The sequence below is a fragment of the Bubalus kerabau genome, chromosome 11 (assembly GCF_029407905.1).
Source record: "Bubalus kerabau isolate K-KA32 ecotype Philippines breed swamp buffalo chromosome 11, PCC_UOA_SB_1v2, whole genome shotgun sequence".
NCBI lineage: Eukaryota > Metazoa > Chordata > Mammalia > Artiodactyla > Bovidae > Bubalus > Bubalus kerabau.
This window is the reverse complement of record NC_073634.1, coordinates 18,166,981-18,194,371: the sequence shown is the minus strand read 5'-3', so window position 1 is coordinate 18,194,371 and position 27,391 is coordinate 18,166,981. Positions and strand designations below refer to the sequence as shown.

The window sequence follows — 27,391 nt, the reverse complement described above, 5'->3', positions numbered from 1 at the left end:
TTTTTGATAATGAACACTACAGGCACCAGGAAACTGGGGGGGCTAAATCCAAGATTTATTGCCTAATTATTTTTAAATGTTAAACTTTAAGTGACAGTTTCACTTCCTATCAAATAAAAATAAATAATCTCTTGCCTAATCACACAGAGCAGAAAAACTTAATAATATACATCTACGAACTGTTGAGACTGTATATCCTACACAAAAGTTATGTTGCAATATTACTTCCTTGCATTTTTTTATATAACTATTTGATACTGTATTATAACTACCCACAATTTAAAGCAGTTTGGCTTATTGTCTAGAAAGAAGGGAAGTTAATAAAAGCACACAGGCTAGAATAGAAATACTACACTAATCACATTATTTCAAACTGGCTGAACAAAAGGAATTCAGGCAATACATCTAACTAAGTCACTAATCTGAGAGGTATGAAAATTCATTTTCACCAGATTTTAATCTCTCGTAACTGTCATAAAATTTCAGTGATAGTGACCTTGATCTTATGTATAATAAACAACTAATCACAGAGTGTATTTGCCACATATCTAACATAGATTATACCTTTAAACATCCTTAATACAATAATGTAATTAGCCTCCAATTAAAGTCAATGAATTTATATTAAAAAAAAAAAGGTTAAAAAAATCCTTTATGTCCTATTTCTGTACATGCTGGTATTCTCACATGCCTCTCCCTACATTGCCTCTCTTTCTTTTTGCCCCTAGGGAACTACTTCTTACACTGCTTGTAAATCTAAAAATTAAAAGTATTAAACACAAAAATCATCAAATTATAAAACTAAAGAAAAAACAGAAATTAAGACTTATTGCATAAAATAAATGAAAACCTGGTAAATTTTCTCTGCATTAGGCAGGAAAGAAAAGTGTTAATATTGCTATACTGAGGGCACCTGAAAAATGGAACATTTATGATGATCAAGTTTTCAGAAACTATGCTGGAGAACGAATTCTACTTATCCTTTATGACAAATGTTTAACTTTTTGTTCTTCATAAATGTTTATTACAGCAGTAGACAGGCCAAAGAATGTTTTTATTATGGAAGTCCTTTGATCTTTTTATTGAAGTGATTAATAAGAGGTGGCTTTTGAGTAATTTCTCAAATAAAAGTAAATAAACTACTCAATGCTCCAGTAATGCTGAAGAAGATGAAGTTGAACAGATCTATGAAGACCTGCAAGACCTTCTAGAACTAACACCCAAAAGAGATGCCCTTCTCATTATAGGGAACAGGAATGCGAAAGTAGGAAGTCTAGAGATAACTGCAATAACAGGCAAATTTGGCCTTGGGAGTACAAAATGAAGCAGGGCAAAGGCTAACAGAGTTTTGCCAAGAGAACGTACTGGTCATAGTGAACACCCTCCTTCAACAACACAAGACGAATCTACACAAGGACATCACCAGATAATCAATACCAAAATCAGACTGATTATATTCTTTGCAGCCAAAGATGGAGAAGCTCTATACAGTCAGCAAAAACAAGACCGGGAGCTTACTGTGGCTCAGATCATGAACTCCTTATTGCCAAATTCAGACTTATATTGAAGCAAGAACGGAAAATCACTAGATCATTCAGGTATGACCTAAATCAAATCCCTTACAGTTATACAGTAGAAGTGACAAACAGATTCAAGGGATTAGACCTGATACAGTCCATGAAGAACTATGGACGAAGGTTTCTGACATTGTACAGGAGGGAGTAATCAAGACCATCCCCAAGAAAAAGAAATATAAAAAGGCAAAATGGTTGTCTGAGGAAGCCTCACAAATAGCTGAGAAAACAAGAGAAGCTAAAGGCAAAGGAGAAAAGGAAAGATATACCCATCTGAATGCAGAGTTCCAAAGAAATGCAAGGAGAGATAAGAAAGCCTTCCTCAGTGATCAATGAAAAGAAATAGAGGAAAACAATAGAATAGGAAAGACTAGATCTCTTCAAGAAAATTAGAGATACCAAGGGAACATTTCATGCAAAGATGGGATCAATAAAGGACAGAAATGGTATGGACCTAACAGAAGCAGAAAATATTAAGAAGAGGTGGCAAGAATACACAGAAGAACTATACAAGAAAGATCTTCATGAACCAGACAACCACGATGGTGTGATTACCCACCTAGAGCCAGACATGCGGGGATGCAAAGTCAAATGGGCCTTAGGAAGCATCATTAACGAACAAAGCTAGTAGAGGTGATGGAATTCTAGTTGATCTATTTCAAATCCTAAAAGATGATGCTGTGAAAGTGCTGCACTCAATATGCCAGCAAATTTGAAAAATTCAGCAGTGGCCACAGGATTGGAAAAGGTCAGTTTTCACTTCAATCCCAAAGAAAGACAATACCAAAGAATGTTCAAACTACTGCACAATTGCACTCATCTAACACGCTAGCAAAGTAATGCTCAAAATTCTACAAGCCAGGCTTCAACAGTACATGAACTGTGAACTTCCAGATATTCAAGGTGGATTTAGAAAAGGCAGAGGAACCAGAGATCAAATTGCCAACATCCACAGGATCATCAAGAAAGCAAGAGAGCTCTAGAAAAACATCTACTTCTGCCTTATTGACTATGCCAAAGCCTTTGACTGTGTGGATCACAACAAACTGTGGAAAATTCTGAAAGAGATGGGAATACCAGACCACCTGACTTGCCTCCTGAGAAATCTGTATGCATCTCAAGAAGCAACAGTTAGAACTAGACATGGAACAACAGACTGGTTCCAAATCAAGAAAGGAGTATGTTAAGGCTACATATTATCACCCTGCTTATTTAACTTATATGCAGAGTACATCATGAGAAAAGCCGGGCTGGATGAAGCACAAACTGCAATCAAGATTGCAGGGTGAAATACCAATAACCTCAGATATACAGATGACACCACCCTTGTGGAAGAAAGAGAAGAAAGAACTAAAGAGTACCTTGATGAAAGTGAAAGAGGAGAGTGAAAAAGTTGGATTAAAACTCAGCGTTCAGAAAACGAAGATCACAGCATCCAGTCCCATCACTTCATGGCAAACAGAAGGGGAAACAATAGAAACAGCGGCAGTTTATTTTTGGGGGCTCCAAAATCACTGCAGATGGTGACTGCAGCCATGAAATTAAGACACCTGCTACTTGAAGAAAAGCTATGATCAACCTAGATAGAGTATTGAAAAGCAGAGACATTACTTTGCCAACAAAGGCCCATCTAGTCAAAGTTATGGTTTTTCCAGTGGTCATGTATGGATGTGAGAACTGGACTATAAAGCTGAATGCCAAAGAATTGATGCTTTTGTACTGCGGTGTTGGAGAAGACTCTTGAGAATCCTTGGACCTCAGGGAGATCCACCAGTCAATCCCAATGGAAATCAGCCCTGAATATTCATTGGAAGGGCTGATGCTGAAGCTAAAACTCCAGTACTTTGGCCACCTGATGGGAACAAATGACTCACTGGAAAAGACCCTGATGCCTGAAAAGACTGAAGACAGGAGGAGAAGGGATAACAGAGCATAAGATGGTGGATGGCACCACTGACTCGATGGACATGAGTTTGAGCAAGCTCTTGGAGTTGGTGATGGACTGGGGAGCCTGGCGTGCTGCAGTCCATGGGGTCACAAAGAGTCAGACATGACTGAGCGACTGAACTGAAAACTACTTAATGTTATTGAGGCAAATGAAATTAATTAGAACCAATATTTAAGTCAACCACTTCCCCATTTTTGTTCAAATTATTATAAAAAAATTCAATTGAATAAAATTGGCAAAAAAGGGCAAAATTTCCTTATGACAGCAACCTGAAAAGTTCCAATTTGTTCAAATTTTAAATAAGAGATGATGTTAGAAAATGGCCAAAGTAGAAAATTACATTTATGCTTCTAGGACAGTTATGTTTTCAAAACTGTGTAAAACAGGTGTACAAAACATGTTATATATTCAGAAAAAATGAATTGCTGAAAAGATCCTTAAATAATTAACTATCTAAATCTTGTCTGTTTTAGACAAAAGATGAAAAGTGCTGAACGTAAAACATATCTATATTGAAGTAATACACTTCGCCTAGTCTTTAGTGTTTTCTAAAGGAATGTTTCGTTTCCCTTGTGGTTCAGCTGGTAAAGAATTCACCTGCAAAGAAACCTGGGTTTGATCCCAGGGTTGGGAAGATCCTTTGGAAATGGGAATGGTTACACACTCCAGTATTCTGGCCTGGAGAATTCCATGAATATTTCAGGGCTTCCATGATAGCTCAGTTGGTAAAGAATCTGCCTGCAATGCAGGAGACCCCAGTTTGACTCCTGGGTTGGGAAGATCCGCTGGAGAAGGGATAGGCTACCCACTGCAGTACTCCTGGGCTTCCCTGATGGCTCAGCTGGTAAAGAATCTGCCTGCAACACGAGAGACCTGGGTTTAATCCCTGGGTTGGGAAGATCCCCTGGAGAAGGGAAAGGCTACATACTCCACTGTTCTGGCCTGGAGAATTCTACAGACTGTTATCTCTGATTTGTCTTAATATAAATGCTTATTAATATAATCAGGCAACAACAATGTCAATCAGTTTATTTATATTAACTATTAGACTCAAATTAACTTTATATAGTTACTGCAAATTGTGAATCTTGAGAGAGGACTTTTTAGGAGAGGTGTAGACAGTAAAACTATAGACTTGTGAATAAAACAATATTAAAATATTGTCATCTTTAGGAAGTTCTTGAAGCAATTTGTATAGTAAATATTTAACAACTTTTTTAAAGACAGACTAAATCACAATAAATTACTCCTAGTTGCCACTTTGCCATGTCAACAGGTTAATCTTGCCAGGAAAGATGAACATAATAAACTAGAAGTACAACTATTCCTTGAATAGAGCTCTTCTTTACACCAACCTCATCAGAGTACTGTAATTATCAGTCACCAAACTAATCCTCACCCACAAGAGATAATAATTTTATTATTAAGGTATAATTATAATCGAGAAAGTCTGAAACATATCTTATAGTCTATTATTTCAAATAGTAAAAGTCAGAAGGTACTTTTCAGATATATGTATTTGTGTACATATCACATGCATATATAATTATCTCATATGTTATTACATATGACAGCAAAAACTCCTAATTACAGAACTAACAGCTTTAAAAGGCATTCAGTTGCATGGTGTTGTTCCACTGTGCCAGCTCAGTTTCTCCTCTAAGCAGTCATTCTTACTGAAGCCTTTGGATGTACAGACAGTTTGTTAATATGGTTGTAATGCAGTATTGGTTCTACCCAGTCTACTTCTACTCCTCAGCAGACCACGTGAAAGAAGGCAACACAACTAATATATCTCCACTACATTCCTTCACTCAAGCATTACCTGAGTTATTCTTTATTAAAGTACAAGTGCCCCCATGAAAGACTGAAGGATAATTTGCTTCTTTATATAAATTTTAATAACCCAGGAGAGTATTCTGAAATAAGAAGTCTGCCTTGAAGAAGAAGAACAAAATCCTGGAACATCATAACAGATGTAGTTATAAAATGCTTCACTACGCAGACAATGAGAAGCCAGAGGGGGACACTGGGTATCTTAGTGAGTAGGAAAGTGAAAAATAAAACGAGAAGCATGTTAAGTTAAGAACGAGCTATTCTTTGTGAAAATCTTAAGGTGAGGATGAGAACCAAAACACCACTCTAAATTGCGGCCACATATAAAACAAAAGCTCGGCTAGCTCGGCTTCTGCTAACTTTAGTTTCTCCCAATTAAACACTGATAAAAGGCAGAAGAGGGCTTCCCAGGTGGCGCTAGTGGTCAAGAACGTGCCTGCCAATGCAGGAGACATAAGAGACACGAGTTTGATCCCTGGGTTGGGAAAATCCCCTGGAGGAGGGCATGGAAACTCACTACAGTATTCTTGCCCGGAGAATCTCATGGACAGGGAGCCTGACAGGGTACAGTCCATAGGGTCGCAAAAAGTTGGACACAGCTGAAGCGACTTAGCATGCAAAAGGCAAAAGACTAAGACCATGAATGGACAGGGTCCTATTCCTTTTAAATTTTGTTAGTTTTTGTTTGCAAAATGCCATTACTTTTAGAGGACTGGAAGATATATCCTATTAATAGAGTTTCCCAAAGCATGAGAAAACATTAAGTGGCAATTAGACACAGTATTAGTCAACTGAATTAAGAGTGAGAAAATGAGAGTCTTTTACCAATGAAAAGAAAGGTCTCAGTAAGCCTTTGGTAACTACTTATTTGCTAAATCTTCTTTCTTAAAACAGAAAACAGGCCAGACATTGGAGTCAGACACTAACTTTTTAAGAATTCAGTGTATTCACGTTAACACTTATCATTTGCCAAATGATGGCAAATGATACTGACTTACTTTTGGCAGTTGATACTGGTTCTTCTGATATGTTAGTAATTTGAAATTTCCTCTTTAAATAAATGTTTGGTTTAATTAAATTACCTGATCTAAAGAAAGATTCTACCAAAAGCACAGGTGGTACAAGATTTGAAAGTTCTTCCTCATAATGTTGAAGCTCTGACAAGAATTTCTACCAAGAAAAATTTCCTTCAATTTTCAACCATGAAAATGGTTTGGTTTATTTGATCAGATTAAGAAAAATCCCATTATTACATGACACTCTTTAGATTTAAGTAAGTTCTAAAATAATACAGATAAAAGGTTCCAGAAAAATTAAATCTAAGGCCTACTTACTGTCATATAAGTTCTCTCCATACACACAACTGTAGCTCGATGACAGCGTTAAGGAAATAAGCTGCAGCTATGGAGCCCACGTGCCACAACTACTGAAGGCTGCACGCCCTAGATCCCACGCTCAGAACAAGAAAAGCTACCACAGTGAGAAGCCTGCGCACCACAGCCAGAGAGTAGCCCCCACTCGCCACACCTAGAGAAAGAGCCTGTGCAGGAACAAAGATCCAGCACGGCCCAAAACTGAAAAAAAAGAAAAAGATTTTAGAATCTCTGCTAATGATTCTTAGTCTCTTTCAAGCCAACAGATGATCGTTTTCTGTCTTCAGTAAAACAACCCAGTAGGATTAGTACTGGAAATTTTCTGCATAGGATTACAGACTTCAGATTCTTGTATACTAACAAAGGAAACCATTTATCCTGTAGCACTTGCACTTTTTGAAGGAGATCCCTAGGGATAAATTTGCAGTCACTGATATTAACACATAGGCAGAATAATGTAGTTAATAATTAATTTAAAGCCTGGCTTAACATTATTGCTTTTATAAAGTCAAACATCTGAATCATAGAAAGTATTTCTACCCAGGAACTGTCTTTATAAAGTCCACAATATTAGAGCAAGAATCCTAATGGACTCAAATCCTCAGTCCCAGAACAGCAGGATGGGAGAGGACACACACAGCTCAACTGTCAAGACAGAAAGGAAGAAAGTCTCTTAATTCAGTCTTCTAACTCCCACCCCACCATTCTGCTACACTGCAAGACGATCTTTTATTATAATGCAAATCTGAATAGATTTCCGCTGAAAACCCTTTCATCACATCTAAAAACAGATACCTAATGAAGTTGGGCTTCCCTGATGGTTAAGTTGGTAAAGAATCCGCCTGCAATGTGGGAGACCTGGGCTTGATCCCTGGGTTGGGAGGATCCCCTGGAGGAGGGCATGGCAACCCACTCCAGAACTCATACCTGGGAGAATCCCCGTGGACAGAGGAGCCTGGTGGGTTACAGTCCATGGGGTTGCAAAGAGATGGACACAACTGAGAGATTAAGCACAACACAGCACAACTATGAAGTTCTTCAAGCTGCCGTTTTCCTCTCCAGCCTCATTTCCTACCCCTACCTCCCACCCAAAGGACACCCAGGCACATCAAACTTCTTCATTCTTTACATTTTCCTGAATTTTCGCAAACCTTCCTCACACAGTCTAGTATACCAGTTCCCTGCACCTCTTATTTAGCCAATTCTTACATATTCTTTGGGTTTCCAAAACTGATTTGATGCTCCAATAATGTGTTAAATTTTCCATATATCATGTACTTGTTATTAAAACTAATTATTGTTTCCCACATTATTTGTCAGCCCCTTGGAAAAAGGCCTAATTTTCTTGTTATGCTCTGAGGAACATTCAATAAACATCTGTTGAAGGAACAAAATCAGTCATGCTCTTGTGACTAAGCGAGATCTCCCCTATCTGAATATAACTGCAAGTTTCGAAAACACAAATTAGATAAAAGAATAAATGATCTGCCTTTTTAATGTCTTAATAATATTCTCCTATTTCCTCTTATAGAAAGTTTCAGGCTTGAGGCGGGACAGCCAGCAAACCTACATCATCTCCATCATTCTTTTAAGTTTTGAGATCAACATTAGCTGAGTTTATGTACTGTCCTCAAGACAGTATAATCTTAATTAGGTTATTCCAACCTGTGAAAGTAAACTTTGGACTTGGGCAAAATATTTTAATCCCCTTCATCCACAAAATATAAAAACTGTAAGTATAACATATACAGAGAAAACAATTTCAATGTAAATTATTACATGTAAGCACAGTTATCATCTAGAGTCCTGCAAATTACAAAGAGAATCTGTTTTTTCTTTATCTAAGATGACCAAAGAGTGCTAAAGTAAAATTTCATTTGGAAGGAAAAATAAAATGCATGCCTTTTATGTAAACTTGGCTTTAAGAAAGGAAAAACAAAGAGTAACAAATGAGAAATAGCAAGACAAAAGAAAGGCAATATACAATTAATACATGAACATAATTAGTAAACTAGTATGTCTACTAAATAGATCTACTTTATTTACCCTAACATTTTTTTCCCAGAGCCCCCAGGTACAGACGTGGCCAGGACTTCACAAAGAATCACCCACAGGCACAGCACCCTCCCCACTGATTTCTTACTGAGAAAAAGAGACAAAAATAATATAAAAATGTTCTGAGCTGCGGTACACTTAAACAGTACTTTCAAAATCGTAACTACAAACCTGATGAAGCACTAAAACAATACTCTAAAAATGATACGTAAACAGAACATATTTGCCTTGACCATTCTCTTCTGAGTATCCCGGTTTTGTGTTGTTTTTTATAAACACACTTGGAGGTTGGGTAGGCAGGTAGAAGGGAGGGGGAGGGGGAAGCTTTGCATCTTGAAACAGTGTTAAAAATGAATTTAGGTCACCTTCAGTGAGTATAAACTTCACAAGAAATTGGACTATACTGTTCACTTTATTAGAGTTCTATACTGATGAAAATATGAAAAGAAGTGTATCTTAAGTTTTGACAGGCTGAAGAGCAGATTTTCCCTTCTTGGAAGCAGAAAATGAGTTCTCAAGGTGCCAAAAGTTTGAAAAGAAAGAAAGAATGTTATAATATGTACATCTTTGTTGGCTTCTTTTTCTAACAGAGGCTGTATTTTATACCTATGTAAAAAAATAACAGATACTATGAGGGATCTTCATGAGGCATATTCAAACTCTATGTAAAACTCTCTGTCAGTGTTTGTCAGTAAAACAGCTTTTAAAAAGTTAACTGCACAAGGTTACTGTAAAGATAAAATAAAAAATGAAATGATCTCTGGGAACAGTCATTATGATCTTTACATGCATGTTTTGCTGGTACAGAATTTAGAAGTTTGAAGTGTCATTTTTTTTGTTATTGAAAGATTTTGAAAAATATCTTTTTCCAGGTAACCAAGTAGAAAAATAAAGAGTTCCTATTAAATGAAATTCAGTTATCCTTCTCTGCAATTAAATTTTTGTAGTCAATCATTACTTAACACATTTTATGCAGTTTAAAAAAATTATACTGCATGTTATATGAACAGTATATACATTAATTCAAGAACAGGATATACATTAATTTATATACAATAAAGTAGCAAGAAAGGCAATCTAATTGTAAACAATCCAGTAACTTAGCTCAATTAGAAAAGAATATCAAACCTTTAGTCTGATAATGCCACATTATTTTTGTATAATTATGTTAGCTGCCTAGGTTACCAGTTAGGAAGACTTTTGCTGTAATGAAACATGAGACCAATGACAGTATTATTTTCTTCTCTACAACAGAAAAAACCTCACACTATCAAAGAAAATGTACTTTTATATTTTCCTTCCCTCGAAAGAGTATGAACCTACATCTTTTTATATTGCTACCAACTGGCACTTCTTTAATCTCCTCTCTATTCTTATTGCCTGGCAGTGAGCCACCGGTTTCTGAAGTAATAATGAGAGTACAATAAAGCTAACAGTCAGGATAATCTGAGAAGTTGATTTCTTCTTAGAAATGAAGGCTGCCATTCCTCCAATGACCAATTCTCTGACAACATTTGATGTTCTGTGATTCTCAAATTTTACGTTATTAAAAAATCAAGTGAGAACAGGTAAGACAAACATATTGCCAAGATGAAAAAGATGATTAACAGATTCAAAATACGACTAAGAAAGGAATAAACTTCCTCTAGCCTAATTCTGAATTTTTATGCAAACATCAGAATTTATGCCATCTCTTTTAAGTGAAACTGACAACCACTAGACAGATTCTGCTAAGAGAATGGAAAAAGTTAACCAGGAAAAGGTTATTTTTAAAGTTTTTTGATGAGAGAACTCATCTGATTTCTAGCAAGGTATAAACTTAAACCAAAGATTCATTTAAAAATTCAATTTTCTGTGAAGATAAAATACTAACTTTATTATAACTCCAACAAATAAATCCTCTTCTCAAAAACATTAGAGCATAAATTATAACGTATGTATCAAAATGAAATAGTAGTAATCCATAAATCCAACAGTTCTAATTCTAAGAATCTACTCTGCAGAGATTTCTACAAATCCCAAGAGATGTAAGAAGTTGTTACAAATTAGAAACAACCCAAATGTCCACGAAAAGATGGGAAGGTAAAATACAGCATCTATACACAATGCATAATCATAAATATTAAGAACAATATTAGCAATATGTATTTACTGAGAGTGAAGGTGTCTTCCACCTCAATATTGAGTGAAACTAGCATCTATTTGTATAATATGTACAATGTGATAACATTTAACAAAAACTCCACCTACAGCTATCAGATATCAGGTGGAAATGTCTGATAAGCCACTATGAATAAACACTTAAGTGTAGGATTTGGTGGATACTTTTTCTTCATAGTTTTATTTATAGTTCGTGCATATGTGTATTTAATCAGCATGTATCATTTTTTTTTAATGAACAAAGTTATTTTTAAAAAAGATCGTAAAAGCCGAGGTCAAAAGAAATGAAAAGTACCTTAAACGATTGGTGTAGGTATCAACACAGGTCTTCATTTTGGCTAATAATGTACCAACGGAAGTTTGACACTCTGACTGTTCTTCTTCCTCTTCACCATTCTCTGTAGAAAGAGGCAACAATAGGGGCACCATGCACGTACAGGAAGCAATGGCCCGGAGCAGTTCTAGCAGAGCGCGATAGAGTGGCACATGTCTTGCCATGTCGAGAACTGTTAAGAGGGAAGAGAGGAAAAGTATAAAATGAGCACACGTGCAATATAAAAGTTAAGTCCACAGCAATGTAGCTTCTACTTTAATCTTGAGATTAATTGGTAGGTTGGTAAATGGACTGAAGAAGTTTGTGAAGCATCAATGTATAGACTACAACAGGCACTTTTAGGGAAAAACAACAACAAAATGAACATGGCACAGAGTTGGGAGATAGCAAGAAATTTAAGTAAGCAATTTGCTACTTGTTTTTGGCTGTGCTGGGTCTTTGTTGCACTGTATGGGCTTCTTTCATTGTGGAACACAGGCTCAGCAGCTGTGGTGCTGGCGTTCTCTAGCTGCAGTGCTCAGGCTTAGCGGCCCTACGGCATGTGGGATCTTAGTTCCCCAACCAGAGATTGAACTCGTGTCCGCTGTATTGGAAGGTAGATACTTAACCACTGGATCACCAGCGAAGTCCCAAGTAACTACTCAGTTATATCACAGATAAAAATAATTAAACAGTCCAAATAATATATTAGGGCAGTAAGTACATTTATTAGTATGACATGGAAATATATTTTTCAAATTAAATTGAAAGGAAACCATTGTATCTTAGGTAAAACAGAATGATACAGCCAGAGTTTACCAAAAGCAAAATTCAATAAATCAACTTGTTAGGGAAAAAAGAAAGTTGACAGTGGTAGCTTTTAGTTGTCAGCTACAAATCAAATCAATTTCTTTCTTAAAACTACATGCGTCTAACAGTGGATTCCATGCTCTAAGAACATGTATTGCTTTTGAAACTTTTATAAGCTGTTTTGTTAGGTTTGTGGCTTCCTCCCAAGTGGAATTTCCTTTTGTGAATCATGTGAGTTAAGGACCTAACAACATTTTTCCAATAGCAGTTACTGAACAAAGTTAATCCATAACTGTTTATTATTTATTATGTTAGTTATTCTTTAATTATTTACTGAAAACCTACTGGTGGACAGGCTGGGAATATAGCAGTGAATAATACCAAAAATCCTTGCCTTCATGTAGCTTACATTCAAGGTACAGAAGACCAGTGAGTAAAAATTTTTTTAGACATTACTAAGTACATTGAATGCTAAATAGAAGATTGAAACAGGGAAGGAGAATTAGGGAGTACCGGCTTGAGGAAGAAATTGTCTAACTGCCCACAGCACTATACTGTGGTTAGATACGGGGAGGGATGAGGCCTCATCCAGGAATTCTGGACTTTGTTTGGCAAGGTATGTAAAGGGTTGGCTTAAAAAATTAGTTCTGGTAATGTGGAGACAAACAGTGAGCTGTTCAGAGTTATGGAGGAGCAGGCCCTTGTTTCACACCTTCCAATAATGATGCAGAGAACAGGGGTAAAAAGTATGACTGTTCATTCTTTCTTTACTTACTTGAAATTTTACCCTCCATCTTTAAACATAAAATTTGCATATGCGCATGCTCACTCAATCCTGTCCAACTCTTTGTGACCCCATGGACTGTGTAGCCCACTAGGCTCCTCTGTCCATGAGATTTTCTAGGCAAGAATACTAGGGTGGGCGCCATTTCCTTCTCCAGGGATCTTCCCAACCCAGGGATTGAACCTGTGTCTTCTGTATCTCTTGCACTGGCAGGCAGATTATTTACCACTGAGCCATATATCTGGTTATATTTAAAGCTTCTTTTTTAATTTATGACCTAATGCTACTTCTTATTATAACTCTATACTATAACATAGTACACTATAGTTTTCAGGAAATTCAAGTTAAAATCCAAAGTTATAAAAAACAAACCAAAGTTAATTGATGGGCATAAAACACAACATTAATATTTGTGAGGATATGAAAAGGCTAGACTTATGTAAACAGGTGGACATGCAAAGTGATAATGAATTTGACATTATTTTATATGCCCATATTCTATGACAGATACTTCCTTCTGCCTAGGCCTCACTTATGAAACAGAGGATCTGAATAGGTAATTCTCCAAAAATGATATATAAATGGCCAATAAACACACTGTCATTAGTCATCAGGGAAATGCAAATCAAAACCACCATGAGTAATCTGCCATTTTACATGCACTAAGATCGCTGTAAAAGTAAAAAAATAACTTTAAAAAGTAAAGAAATAACTTATTACCATGTGAACCAGCACTTCCACTCCTAAGTAAAAACCCAAAGCAATTGAAAGGAGGAACAAAAAAAAAAAGAGAGGAGGAACGAAAATAGTACTTATACACTCACGTTCACTGAAGCATTATTCACAATAACCAAAAGTACTGGAGTAGGTTGCCCCTGCCTTCTCCATAAACAACTCAAATGTCTATCAAATAAGTAAACACTGAATTTGTAAACACAAAATTGAAGGACTGACAGAATCAGACGTGAAAACTTACTACAAAGCTACAATAATCAAAAGAATGTAATACTGGTGAAAGACAAATAGATCAATGGAACAGAAATGATAACAAAATGTGTACAGGAAGGTTTGTAGCAGCTTTGTTCTTAACTTCCCCAAACTGGAAACAGCCAAGATGTTTATCAAAAGGTCACTGGATAAACAAACTGTTGTATAACCATACAATGGAATATTATTCTGCAAAAAAAAGAAATGAGCTACAAAACTGAGAAAAGACATGGAGGAAACTTAAATGCATACAATACTCCTTAGTAAAAGAAGCCAATCTGAACAGGTTTACAGTGCAAGGTTCCAACTAATGACATTCTGAAAAAGGAAAAACTATAGAGCCAGCAAAAGGATCAGTGGTCACTAGACGTTTCACTGGGGAGAGAGCGAGCGGGTGCAATGAATACATGGAACACACAGAGTTTCTTAGGGCAGGGAAACTAATGACACTGTATGACGCTGCAATGGTGACGCACACATACCAGGTGTCTGTCGAAACCCACAGGCCGTGTAACCAGAGCAAACTCTAATACACTGACTTCAGTGAAAAACACGTCACTGTTAGCTCATCAACGTACTGTACCATGTACCAACTAACACAGACTATCAGGTGGCTCAGGGGTAAAGAATCTGCCTGCCAAAGCAGGAGGTGCTGGTTCAATCCCTGGATCGGGAAGATGCCCTGGAGAGGGAAATGGCAACCCACTCCAGTATCCCTGCTGGGAAAATCCACGGACAGAGGAGTCTGGTGGGCCACAAGTCCATGGGCTCACAAAGAGCCAGACACAACTGAGCACACATACACACCACACTAATCAAGATGTAAGTAACGGGACACTGTGAGTGGAGGGGCATCTGCTCAGTTTTCTGTAAACTCAAAGCTCCTTTAAAAATCTTAGTCTACTGATTAATTTTTTAAAACATTAGTCTAACAATTTAAAAATAAACTATCTAAATTTTACATAAAATTATACAACAATATAAGTAATTCAAGACACACTGATGTTTCTTTTTAAATAAATGGTTATAAAGTTATCAAGAACAACAAAAAAACCGCCACAAAATGAGAAGCTACTTCTCCATTAGCCGAATAAAGCTGAGGACAGCCTACCTGCTAAAACTCAATATAGAAGACAGTGGGGAAAAGAATCTGACAAACACGCAAATTTTTTAAAAGTTTAAAATCTGGAAATAAACAGCCACAGAGAAAGTAAGAAAGCTCTTCTAAGTTAAGTGAAACATGATACTTCCTTTTATGTACTGGTGTTTATTTTATTCAACTAAGTAGATTCCAACTAGGAACCTTAAACTACGGAAAGCTAAGATAGTCTCTTCATATCAAGGAGGGACAGAAGTAAAAGCTGTGGAGGCAAGGTAACAGGCAGTGGATAATGAGACTGAGAATAGTAAAGAGAAGTGAGACATACATTTATGGGCCTGATTTACAAAGAACATGAAATAAATTTCAGTACTATATCATTTCTTATGACAAATTTTCAGCTTAAAAAAAATGAAGCTTTTATATATTTCCACTTTCTTGACAACAGTCAGTTACATAAACAAGTGTTCTCATTTTAATGTCACATTCCACCCGGATATCAATGCATACAGCAATCCATGCTATGTCTAGAACCTGAAAAATGGTTATTCATATCTGATTCACATTATTCATGTTTTATTTTTAAGACTTATTTCTGAATATCTCCAGGAAGGGGAATCTGGAAAGCTAAGGGAGAGCTAATTTTTCCTCTCTTTTTAAGACAGGCACTTTTAAAATAACATGTCTGGGTAGTCAGCAAACAAAATGAGTCAATAAACCTAACAGTTTCTTAATGATAAAATACAGGTGAGTACAAAATACACCAAGTGTTTCAATCCTGAATTCCATAATTCTCTATTTTGCCACACAGAGCTTCATCAGAAAACCCTCAGGTGTCGTTTTACACAGCACACGCCATCATTACTCCAGAATTAAATGTCACTAGGCTGACAAAGAAGAGCAGCACCACAGCACTGCCACACAATGCCCCGCCTGCAAATGGCTTACAGCAACTTCTTCACTCAGCACGTGCCACGTGCATATTTCAATTTACTGCTTACCCTAACCAAGCAAGTCAAGTCACTATCCTTTGGATCCTCAGATGGACCTGTTGGTTGAATTATGCAATGCTTGAAATATACCTTGGAATTTACCATCAACAACTACAGATACAGGCGTGTGACACTGCTATATAATTATTTCAGTTAGAGAATGTTATGTTTTGAAAGGAGTAACCAGTACTTGGTAAAAGAATAAAATTCCCATTTTCTGTATATGAAAAAACATTTCAGTGGGGAAAATGATATTCAAATTGCTGGAAAGAAACAGCATAGGGTAAAGGTTGGTGAGAAGAAATTTGTAAGACATAACCATAGAGATTAGTCATTTTTTCATGAAACACAATTCAGCAAGTATAAAAGCTGAAAATAATTCTAAGAAAAAGTGGGAAACATTTACTGCTTGGCTTATTACTGGCAGAAGCTATCAATTCAAAGCAAAAAGTTTCAGTGAAATTTACCATGGATTACTAATGGAAAAGACCCACTCCTTCCAGAGAACTGAAAACATGTGCCACCTTCAATCAGGAAGTTGGTCAGGTTTTTTGTTCACTTCTTTTTCTCTGAATGTAAACAGAAGTTATTCATCACTTTGTGGACTAAAGTAGGATATCTGGGAATACTTCATTCCTGATGCAATGGAGCATAACGAACATTTCTCTTTTAATTATTTTTAAAACTCAGATATTTATAGCAAATATGTTATAATAACTCTAAGTGGACTATAACTTTTAAAACTTGTGAATCACTATTTTGTACACCTATAATTTATATATTATACATCAACTATACTTTAAAAAATAACTCAGACATTTAATAACTTCAGTATTTTAGGTTAAAATATGTGGTGATCATACATTGTAGACATAAACTGCTAGTCATGTTAAATATATCAGTTAGGTATGCATATCCCATTGCTGCTGCTGCTGCTAAGTTGCTTCAGTCGTGTCCGACTCTGTGCGACCCATAGACGGTGGCCCACCAGGCTCCCCCGTCCCTGGGATTCTCCAGGCAAGAACACTGGAGTGGGTTGCCATTTCCTTCTCCAATGCATGAAAGTGAAACGTGAAAGGGAAGTCGCTCAGTTGTGCGCGACTCTTAGAGACCCCATGGACTGCAGCCTACCAAGCTCCTCCATCCATGGGATTTTCCAGGCAAGAGTATTGGAGTTGCCGTTGCCTTCTCCGAAATATAGAGCTAGAACACATAAACTGTGGGATCTAATTAATATGTACCTTTTCATTATATTTTCTATCATTCTATCCAACTGTTAAAATGATAAAACATTCTTTGAAGTTCTACTAAAACGCATTTATTTTCTATCATTTCCCACCACCTTCAACAGAGTAAAAGAGTAGTGCAGACTGAAAAATTATGCAACAAACACAAGTATAATAAATGTATTTCCTATTTCACTATACAGTTCAAAGATATCTTTCTTGGGGATTTGTTTCACAATTTTTGTTTCCTTCTACACCAAGAGATTTTTCTGGGAAAATAGGTACTCCTTTCATTTTTATAGCAAAAGATGTAAAGAAACAAGAAGAGGAAGAAGAAAAAGAAGAATCTGTCTTGACCATATTAGGATTATCGGGATAGTACTTAGAAAGTGAAAGTCGCTCAGTTGGGTCCGACTCTCTGTGACATACGGACTACAGCCCACCAGGCTCCTCTATCCATGGTATCTCCAGGCAAGAACACTGAATGGGTTGCCATCCCCTTCAACAGGGTGTCTTCCTGACCTGGGGATCAAACCGAGATCTCCCATACAATAGCACTTAACCTCTTGGTAATTGTTTTTGTGTATATCTTTATCACACTCTGACAAGTCTCTTTCATGGGTTGCATTCAAGACAAAATACAGCTTTAAAAAATTTGTTTTTAAGGATAACCTTTAAAAGAATATTTCCAGAAAATTATAACATTCCAGGGCAAGTGCCTGGCCCGTAGGGCAGCACCCAGGGTAAGTGCCTTATTCCAGGATCAGCAGTGGCTATATGGACAATAAAGATTTATTTTTGGATTCCAGAAAGCATACAAGATACAGTAACTGAAATAAGACACAAAAACAATGATGCAACAGACATTATTCTAAAACTACATACTGAATATCATTTTCATTCAAAATGCTTTTACATTTATGTTCACTTTAAGTTTCTAATAACCTACATAATATAGAAAAGGGAAATTTTTTTGACATGGGAAAGCTAACCAGCAAAATATATAGGAAAATAAAGTTTTATTCAGCATCAATAAATGTTGAACATTTCAACATCACTGTCTTCATTTGGATTTACATTGAAAATGGCAAAAGAAATGCATGCTTTATGTTACTCCATTAGTAGGTAACCAGTAAGATCACATAGAAAATAAATACTAACTACCTAGAAAAACACCTTGTTCTTTTCTGATGTTTTTCAGCGTATGCTGATTTTATTTGTCTGATCAACTTCAGAAATACAAAATGAGAGGCTCACCTAAAGCATAAAAACCTCAATACAATCTAGGAATGTAACATTTGTTTACGGAATGTTCATTTGAGTAGACACAAAAACTAATGTGAGAATTAAAAAATAAATTATTCAAATATTTAGTTAAGTTATCCTTAACTTATTTCTCTGTAAAATAAAAATCCTTTCAAGTGACTGAATACTAAAACTTAATCCATAACTATGTGCAATCAATATCCCTACAAGTTACATGACTAGCATGCATATCTTAAAAGATAATCATGGAAAAATAGTTACAGTTCCAACTGTACATTTATTCCTATGTAACTTTTTAGTATTCTTGCCTGGGAAATCCCATGGACATAGAAGTCTGGCAGGCTACAGTCCATGGGGTCACAAAAGAGTTGGACTAAACAAAATACAACAAACTTAGTAATAATTTTTGGATATAAAGAATGTGGTCATATTTAACACATTTGCATAGCAACAAAATTAACTTATTCTCTCATAAAGTTAATTTAAATACTGAATTTTAGAGGAAATAACCTAAGATAAGATACAGTAACTTTTAATCCACTGTGAGGAAAATCAGATGGTGTAACGAAGTCTTCTGTAATGGGTTTTGTCCCATTACACCTAGTTACAAAACTACGAAACCAATAAAATGAAAATGATGAAATTTTAATACTAGCACATACCATCACTCAGCCAAGACAACCAGCCAAATTAGTAGATATTTTATAATCCTATCAATTTAAAAAGGTCTGTGCCTCTTCTCTGGAGAAGGCAATGACAACCCACTCCGGTACTCTTGCCTGGAAAATCCCATGGACGGAGGAGCCTGGTGGGCTGCCGCCTGTGGGATCGCACAGACTCGGACACAACTGAGGGACTTGACTTTCATTTTTCACTTTCATGCATTGGAGAAGGAAATGGCAACCCACTCCAGTGTTCTTGCCTGGAGAATCCCAGGGACGGGGGAGCCTGGTGGGCTGCCGTCTATGGGGTCGCACAGAGTGGGACACGACTGAAGCGACTCAGCAGCACCAACAGTGCCTCTTCTCATTCTGACCTTCCTCTAACATGTCAGGTCTACTCATTTTTCTGGTCCATACTGATAAAAATCTATTTATATCATTTTTAAAATTTGAAAATATGTGAGTTTAGTAATAATGGCCATATTATGGGTAAACACTTAAACTTGGGCAACTGAATACATTTCTCTTTATTTCATTTGCCCCTTCCTATTATGACACTATGAAACAAACACTAAAAAGGCAAAGATTTTGTAACACTTGATAACATTCCTGGAATGTTCTACTATATTCTACTATGTTCTACTATATTAGTGGCAAGTAATTTAATGCGCTCAGTGGTGCTGTTTTCTAAAAACAGGAACATCTCATTTTCCAAAATGGGAATGAGAAAGATTCTAACATTTCACCTGCTATTTCTCATTTTCACACACTGTAAAGTATTTCTTATTTAACTTACATGCAAAATACATCATGAGGAATTCTGGACTAGATGAAGCACAAGCTGGAATCAAGATTGCAGGGAGAAATATCAATAACCTCAAATATGCAGATGACACCACCTTTATGGCAGAAAGTGAATAAGTAAAGAGCCTCTTGATGAAAGTGAAAGCTGAGAGTGAAAAAGTTGGCTTAAAACTCAACAATCAGAAAACTAAGATAATGGCATCTGGTCCCATCACTTCACGTCATACAGATGGGGAAATAATGGAAACAGTGATAGACTTTATTTTGGGGGGCTCCAAAATCACTGCAGATGGTGACTGTAGCCATGAAATTAAAAGACGCTTGTTCCTTGGAAGAAAACCTATGATCAACATAGACAACGTATTAAAAAGCAGAAACATTACTTTGCCAACGAAGGTCCATCTAGTCAAAGCTTTGGTTTTTCCAGTAGTCATGTAAGGATGTGAGCTGGACCATAAAGAAAGCTGAGCGCTGAAGAATTGATGCTTTTGAACTGTGGTGTTGGAGAAAACTCTTGAGAGTCCCTTGAATTGCAAGGAGTTCTAAGTGGCCCATCCTAAAGGAAATCAGTCCTGAATATTCACTGGAAGGGCTGATGGTGAAGCTGAAACTCCAATCCTTTAGCCACCTGATGCAAAGAACTGACTCACCTGAAAAGATCCTGATGCTGGGAATGATTGAAGATAGGAGAAGGGGATGACAGAGGATGGCATCACCGACTCAGTGGACATGAGTTTGCATAAGCTCCTGGAGTTAATGATGGACAGGGAGGCCTGGCATACTGCAATCCACGGGGTCGCAAAGAGTCCTACAGGACCTAGGGACTAAACTGAGCTATATTTCTGGCAATGAAATGAGACCGCCATCTAGTGGCCAGTGGGGTAACTGACGTCTTACTCAATAGCACAAATATATAAAACAGCAGCTGGAGGAAAAATGGTCCTTGTATATCATTGTTTACAAGCAATTTTCAAAATAACATGACTACAATGAAAGGAAGTCAGAATATGGGGAGGAGAAACTAAAATGAACACATACTTCATATGAGGATCTTCCTATCTAGTAAAAAAGTCTCATAAAAATAACTACTTTCTCTCTTTAGAAGCTTTTATCATTCCTTTAAAAAAATGATACTAGAGATAATGGAGAAGGCAATGGCAACCCACTCCAGTACTCTTGCCTGGAAAATCCCATGGACAGAGGAGCCTGGTACGCTGTACTCCATGGGGTCGCTAAGAGTCAGACACGACTGAGAGACTTCACTTTCACTTTTCACTTTCATGCACTGGAGAAGGAAATGGCAACCCACTCCAGTGTTCTTGCCTGGAGAATCCCAGGGACGGCGGAGCCTGGTGGGCTGCCGTCTATGGGGTCGCACAGAGTTGGACACGACTGAAGCGACTTAGCAGTAGCAGCAGCAAAGATAATAGAGTCTAATACAAACATATAAATCACTTTTTGTTTCACTTACCAACTAAACTGTGGCTTCAAATTTACTGTTTTATAATTCTAACAACTATTTTATAGATTCAGCTTTTTGAATTAAGTTCTTTGAAGGTAAAATCTGCACAAATTCTACTTAAAAAGTTACTAAATCTGTTACATATAGTTGACCAGCACAAGGTTGTTACTGAGCACTGTTAGCCTCTCCCTCATTCACTTCTTGTGTTTTGTGCACCCTTTGGTTTCTTTGGGGGGGGGGGGGGGGGCGGGGCGGCAGGAAGGGGCTCCTAAAAAGCAATTAAGTGGTCAACGAAACATCTCAAAGGCTAAGAGGGAACATAAAGTGCTATGCTCTTAAGACAAAATAAAAATCTTAGATCATATGAAAAGTTTCATCTCACTTGCCAGAGTGAACTGGTAAGGTTGATAAGAATACATCACACATTCACAGAATAGAGCAGAAAGGTTTTGGTTTTGGTGGAGGGTCCTGGAAACAATCTCCAAGGGCAAACTATAGTTCAGTGTGGCTTTCGAAAGAGCCTATTACATTAGGCCTGTGTTTTTCTGTACTATATGCTAGCAACATAAGCGAGCCATTTCTTGAATACAATGCCTTACACAAAATTATTAGCACTGCTCTCACACTTAAAAAACAACTTGCTAGATACGTGATAAAATAGTCTATAAAATGTCATCAATATCATGAAAGACAAAGAAAAGTTGGTAAAATTTACAGATTAAAGGAGAACAAAGATATGACAATTGAATGAAATAAAAGATTCTATATTGGATGCTCTTCCTTATCCCAAATCCCCAAATGGTCAAAAGTAATATTCTACAGACCAATGACAAAATTGGAAAATGGACTTAAGACTAATTTTATAAAATAAAAATTTTACTAAGTTCCAAGAAGTTTATTTGTTCAGATATTAAAATGTCACTTTAAATATTAACATTTTAACCAAAATTGGTAATTTACATAAGCAGTAAAGCTATATATCCCTGAAATAAATAATTTTTATTTAGAATATTATACATGGGCATACATAAATAATATCCCGTGCTTGTCAAAACTACGGATCAGAATGTTCAAACTAACGAACAACTGCACTCATCTCACAGGCTAGCAAAGTAATGCTCAAAATTCTCGAAGCCAGGATTCAATAGTACAGGAACCAAGAACTTCCAGATGTTCAAACTAGATTTAGAAAAGGCAGAGGAACCAGAGATCAAATTGCCAACATCCGCTGGATCATCAAAAAAGCAACAGAGTTCCAGAAAAACATCTGCTGCTGCTGCTGCTGCTAAGTCTCTTCAGTTGTGTCTGACTCTGTGCGACCCACAGACGGCAGCCCAGCAGGCTCCCCCGTCCTTGGGATTCTCCAGGCAAGAACACTGGAGTGGGTTGCCATTTCCTTCTTCAATGCACAAAAGTGAAAAGTGAAACTGAAGTCGCTCAGTCGTGTCTGCTGCTGCTTTATTGACTACACCAAAGCATTTGATTGGGTGGATCACAACAAACTGTGGAAAATTTTTATAGAGATGGGAATATCAGACCATGGGACCTGCCTCCTGAGAAATCTGTATGCAGGTCAGGAAGCAACAGTTAGAACTAGACGTGAAACAACAGACTGGTTCCAAATCAGGAAAGGAGTACGTAAAGGCTGTGTACTGACACCGTGCTTACTGAACTTATATGCAGAGTACATCATGAAAATGCCGGGCTGGATGAAGCACAAGCTGGAATCAAGATTGCAGGGTGAAATATCAATAACCTCAGATATGCAGATGGCACCACCCTTATGGCAGAAAGTGAAGAAGAACTAAAGAGCCTCTTGATGAAAGTGAGAGAGGTGAGTGAAAAAGTTGGCTTAAAACTCAACATTCAGAAAACTAAGATCATGACATCCAGTCCAATCATTTCATGGCAAACAGATGGGGAAACAATGGAAACAGTGACAGACTTTATTTTTTGGGGCTGCAAAATCACAGTAGATGGTGACTGCAGCCATGAAATTTAAAAATGCTTGCTCCTTGGAAGAAAACGTATGATCAACCTAGACAGCATATTAAAAAGCAGAGATATTACTTTGCCAACAAAGGTCCGTCTAGTCAAAGCTATGGTTTTTCCAGTAGTCATGTATGCATGTGAGAGTTGGACTATAAAGAAAGTCAAGCACTGAAGAATTGATGCTTTTGAACTGTGGTGTTGGAGAAGACTCAAGAGTCCCTTGGACTGCAAGGAGAACCAACCAGTCCATCCTAAAGGAAATCAGTCCTGAATGTTCATTGAAAGGACTGATGCTGAAGCTGAAACTCCAATCCTTTGGCCACCTGATGCAAAGAACTGACTCATTCGAAAAGACCTTGATGCTGGGAAAGGCTGAAGGAGGGAGGAGGAGGGGACGACAGAGGATGAGATGGTTGTATCGCATCACTGACTTGATAGACATGAGTTTGAGTAAGCTCTGGGAGTTGGTGATGGACAGGGAAGCCTGGCGTGCTGCAGTCTATGGAGTTGCAAAGAGTCAGACAGGACTGAGCGACGGTACTGAACTGATGGATCAGAATATATCCCGAACTCCAAAAAATTTTGATTACGAAAAACATAATTTAAGAGGTGTTCTGACAATTATCTAATGACATACTTAACTTAGTTCATTATTTTATATTTATATATCTTAAAATCTAATTTCAAAATTATTTTTGCAACCACATTCAAGTATAAATCTATCAATTAAAATTATACCACTGGACACAGTACCAGATTCAAGCATATATCTAAATTTCTCTACCGTGGGAAAATAATCACAAAGGAAAGTCAAACATTAAATTTCTAAAATAGTTCCAAAGACAGAGTATTTAATTTGCGATACTTCCATATATTGACCAGAATCACAGCTTATTTATTAAAATACACACTTACCAGAAACTGCACCTACTTGAATAGATTATTTTAAACAATAAAAGTAATACCAGATAGCTCTTTTGACTCTAAACCATAAAGATAAAAGCCCAGTGTTACACAAAGACTGAATATCAGAACAAGACAAAATTAAAAATTTCTGAGAGGTCATACAGTTTCATACAGTTTGAACGTGAAAGGATTAATATTTTAACAACGTGAAAGGAGATAAAGAGAAACCTTATCTTACTCTGTTCAGTTTTCCTAAATGATTTACTATTAAATTTTGGCACCGATCTGAAGTACTTAAGTGTTTACAGCGCCAAATGCTTTACTTTATCAAAAAGTATATTGTACATTTGATATCTATTTTTTCAAAAGAGACAAATCTAATGCATCAAACAGCTCAATCTAAAAACACCAATTCAACATAACACTATTATTTTTATAAGAAGTTTGAGGTAGGCTGGGAAATGGTGTGTGTGTTTTGTTTTTTAATTTTTGCTGCACCAGGAGCTTTGTAGGATCTTAGTTCCCCTACTAGGGATCGAACCCACACTCCTCGCATTGGGATGTGCAGGGTTTAACCACTGGACTGCCAGGGAAGTCCTAGAAATAGTGTGTTTGGAAGCACAATAATTTTTTGAAGGTGAAGAATAGCGGCAGTATTCCCTTCTCAAATACAAGTACATTTTCCATCATCTAACTGCATTTAAACTGCTACCAAGCATCAAAACAGACTTCAAGATTCATTCCCATTGCTTTCCTTACCTATTCTTCCTTAATAATCTAACTGAATGTGTGTCTATTTTCATGATTAAGAATATGAATAAAAGCAAATACAAGAAGAGCAGATAGTTTAAAAAAGTGAATAAATAAATATCTTAGTTAAAATGAGGAGATGCCAACTGCTTATTTTTCTTGGCAATCCCTGTATGTAACTGAGTCTAAATAAAACAAACTTTCTATTCTACTTAAGAAAAGGATACATTTCTTGGAAGATAATTCCACAACCAAAGAAATAAAAGAGCAATTTCAGTTGATAATCAGTTGAATATTGCAAAGTATCTACCTAAGGTACTTTCATAATTGAATTTGTAAAAACTAATACTCATTGTCAAGTATCTACAGACTTGTATAGTTTATCTGTCTGCCTTTCTTCAAAAAACTATGGTCTGCAATTCTAATGTTTAAAACATTCTAATGTTTTAAATGTTAAAAACACACAGAAATTCAATTAACCATGTTTGGATCACAGTATTGTCACAAAGCTGCTAGCCTTTACCCTATAATTTTAAGTTATAGGTTATTAAAAGAAAAAAATGAACCTTATTATTTAAAGTGATAATGATAAATAAGTAGACAAAAGTACTCATCCATTAAGATATTGTAAAGGACTAGTTATAATGTGATTTACCTGAATCATTTCGTAGATAAGATGACATGGCAGGGATGAGGCAGGACTGACTGAGAAGCTCTAGAAGTACAGAAGGAAGGGCATTACTGTTCTGTCCTCTACTCTCATGAGATGACTGAGCTTCTCCATTTACAGCACCACTTGCAGGATTTATATAACTTGCAAGAACCTAAAAATAAAAATCCTTGGATTTAAAACTGAGTTTTAGCTTCACAAATTTAAAATCTCAGATTTTATGTTAGATGTTCAATCTGAATATGAAGAGCATATATTTTCAACTCGATAAATGCTTCATAATACAGGTATTAAAAATGAGACTTTTTTCCTTTACATTTTCAAAAGAGGATATGTTTCTCATGATGATGTACAGTGCTATGATCAGACATATAGAAGCAATTCACCTAAGAACATGAACTTAAAAGCTTAGTTGCAACTTGCAAGAACGCTGGAGTGGGTTGCCATTTCCTTCTCCAATGCATGGAAGTGAAAAGTGAAAGTGAAGTTGCTCAGTCGTGTCCGACTCTTAGCGACCCCATGGACGGTAGCCTACCTGGCTCCTCTGTCCATGGGATTTTCCAGGCAAGAGTACTGGAGTGGGTTGCCATTTCCTTCTCCAGTGCATGAAAGTGAAAAGTGAAAGTGAAGTCACTCAGTCGTGTCCAACTCTTTGCGACCCCATGGACGGTAGCCTACCAGGCTCCTCTGTCCATGGGATTTTCCAGGCAAGAGTACTGGAATGGGTTGCCATTTCCTTTTCTGATTTATTTATTTTACTAAGTAGGTATAATTTATAGTTGAGGGTGATGGAATCTTAGACGTCTATATGAAAATAACCTTATTCTAGAACTACAAAAATAATGCTCAAAGATTTAACTAATGCTCGGAAAAATAAAAAACAAAACCCTAATTTTAGTCAATTAGTTGATGCAGGAATAAAAGCTAATCTTTACAAACCTACTTTTCTCATTTCTGCATTAAAAACTTTATAAATTAGATCACCTTGCCCAATTCTAGAAAACACAACACAATGTGAGAAACAAAGGTGTATATAAATTTTTTAAAAAAAAGAGAGAGTCCAGATATAGTAGTTTAGATGAGAAGTTGACAAGAAGAAAGTAGATATGGTACATTCCTATTATTGGACAACTTCACCTTTGTCACTTTCTTCTCAGTGAAGAGGCTAAGAGGGAAGAATTTAGAGTTGCAAGCACCAAAGAGCAATCTTTATCTAGTATATTAAATGTACTGAGGGCAGGGAGAATGTTTTTTCATTTTAAAAATGAACTTTATTTTTCATTAAAATAAATGAAATGAAATTCATGAAAAAGTTCATAAAAAAATGAACTTTTATTTTTCATCCTCAGTAGCTGAGGATAAGACCAATACAACTTAAAAATCAACACAGACACACACAAAAAGATGAACTATTATCACTGACAATACCAACTTTACAACCATACCTGCAGGAGGCAGGTAACATGCTCCTCTTCCAGCCTCTGCTTGGTTAAGGCTTGCTCCACATCCCATCCAGAAGCTGTAGAGCCTGTTCCAAACCCAGTCCCTTTGGCCCAATAGAGCTGCTGTTCTTCTGTTGACGCAGGGTTATGAGAGCTTGATACCTGTGGCTTATAACAAAAAGAAAAGAATTATTATTATTTGCTTTTATTTATCCTCAAATTACCAGTAGAATTTTAACTAGTTTAGCTGCTATGGAAAATAGTTTGGCAATTCCTTAAA

General features: G+C 36.6%; 1 protein-coding gene across 8 annotated transcripts in view; it reads right to left on the bottom strand.

The window, feature by feature from the left end:
* BIRC6 (baculoviral IAP repeat containing 6) overlaps positions 1-27,391 on the bottom strand; it is a 212,807-nt gene that overhangs the window by 28,930 nt on the left and 156,486 nt on the right. For all 8 annotated transcript variants that reach the window (XR_008700176.1, XM_055539753.1, XM_055539755.1 and 5 more), the window contains 3 exons: positions 27,115-27,279; positions 25,655-25,823; positions 11,242-11,452 (listed from right to left, as the gene is read on the bottom strand). Coding sequence is in view for 7 of the 8 variants with exons in the window: in XM_055539753.1 (XP_055395728.1) it covers positions 11,242-11,452; positions 25,655-25,823; positions 27,115-27,279 (545 nt within the window). In the remaining variant the exon portion in view is untranslated. The remainder of the gene's footprint in view (positions 1-11,241; positions 11,453-25,654; positions 25,824-27,114; positions 27,280-27,391) is intronic.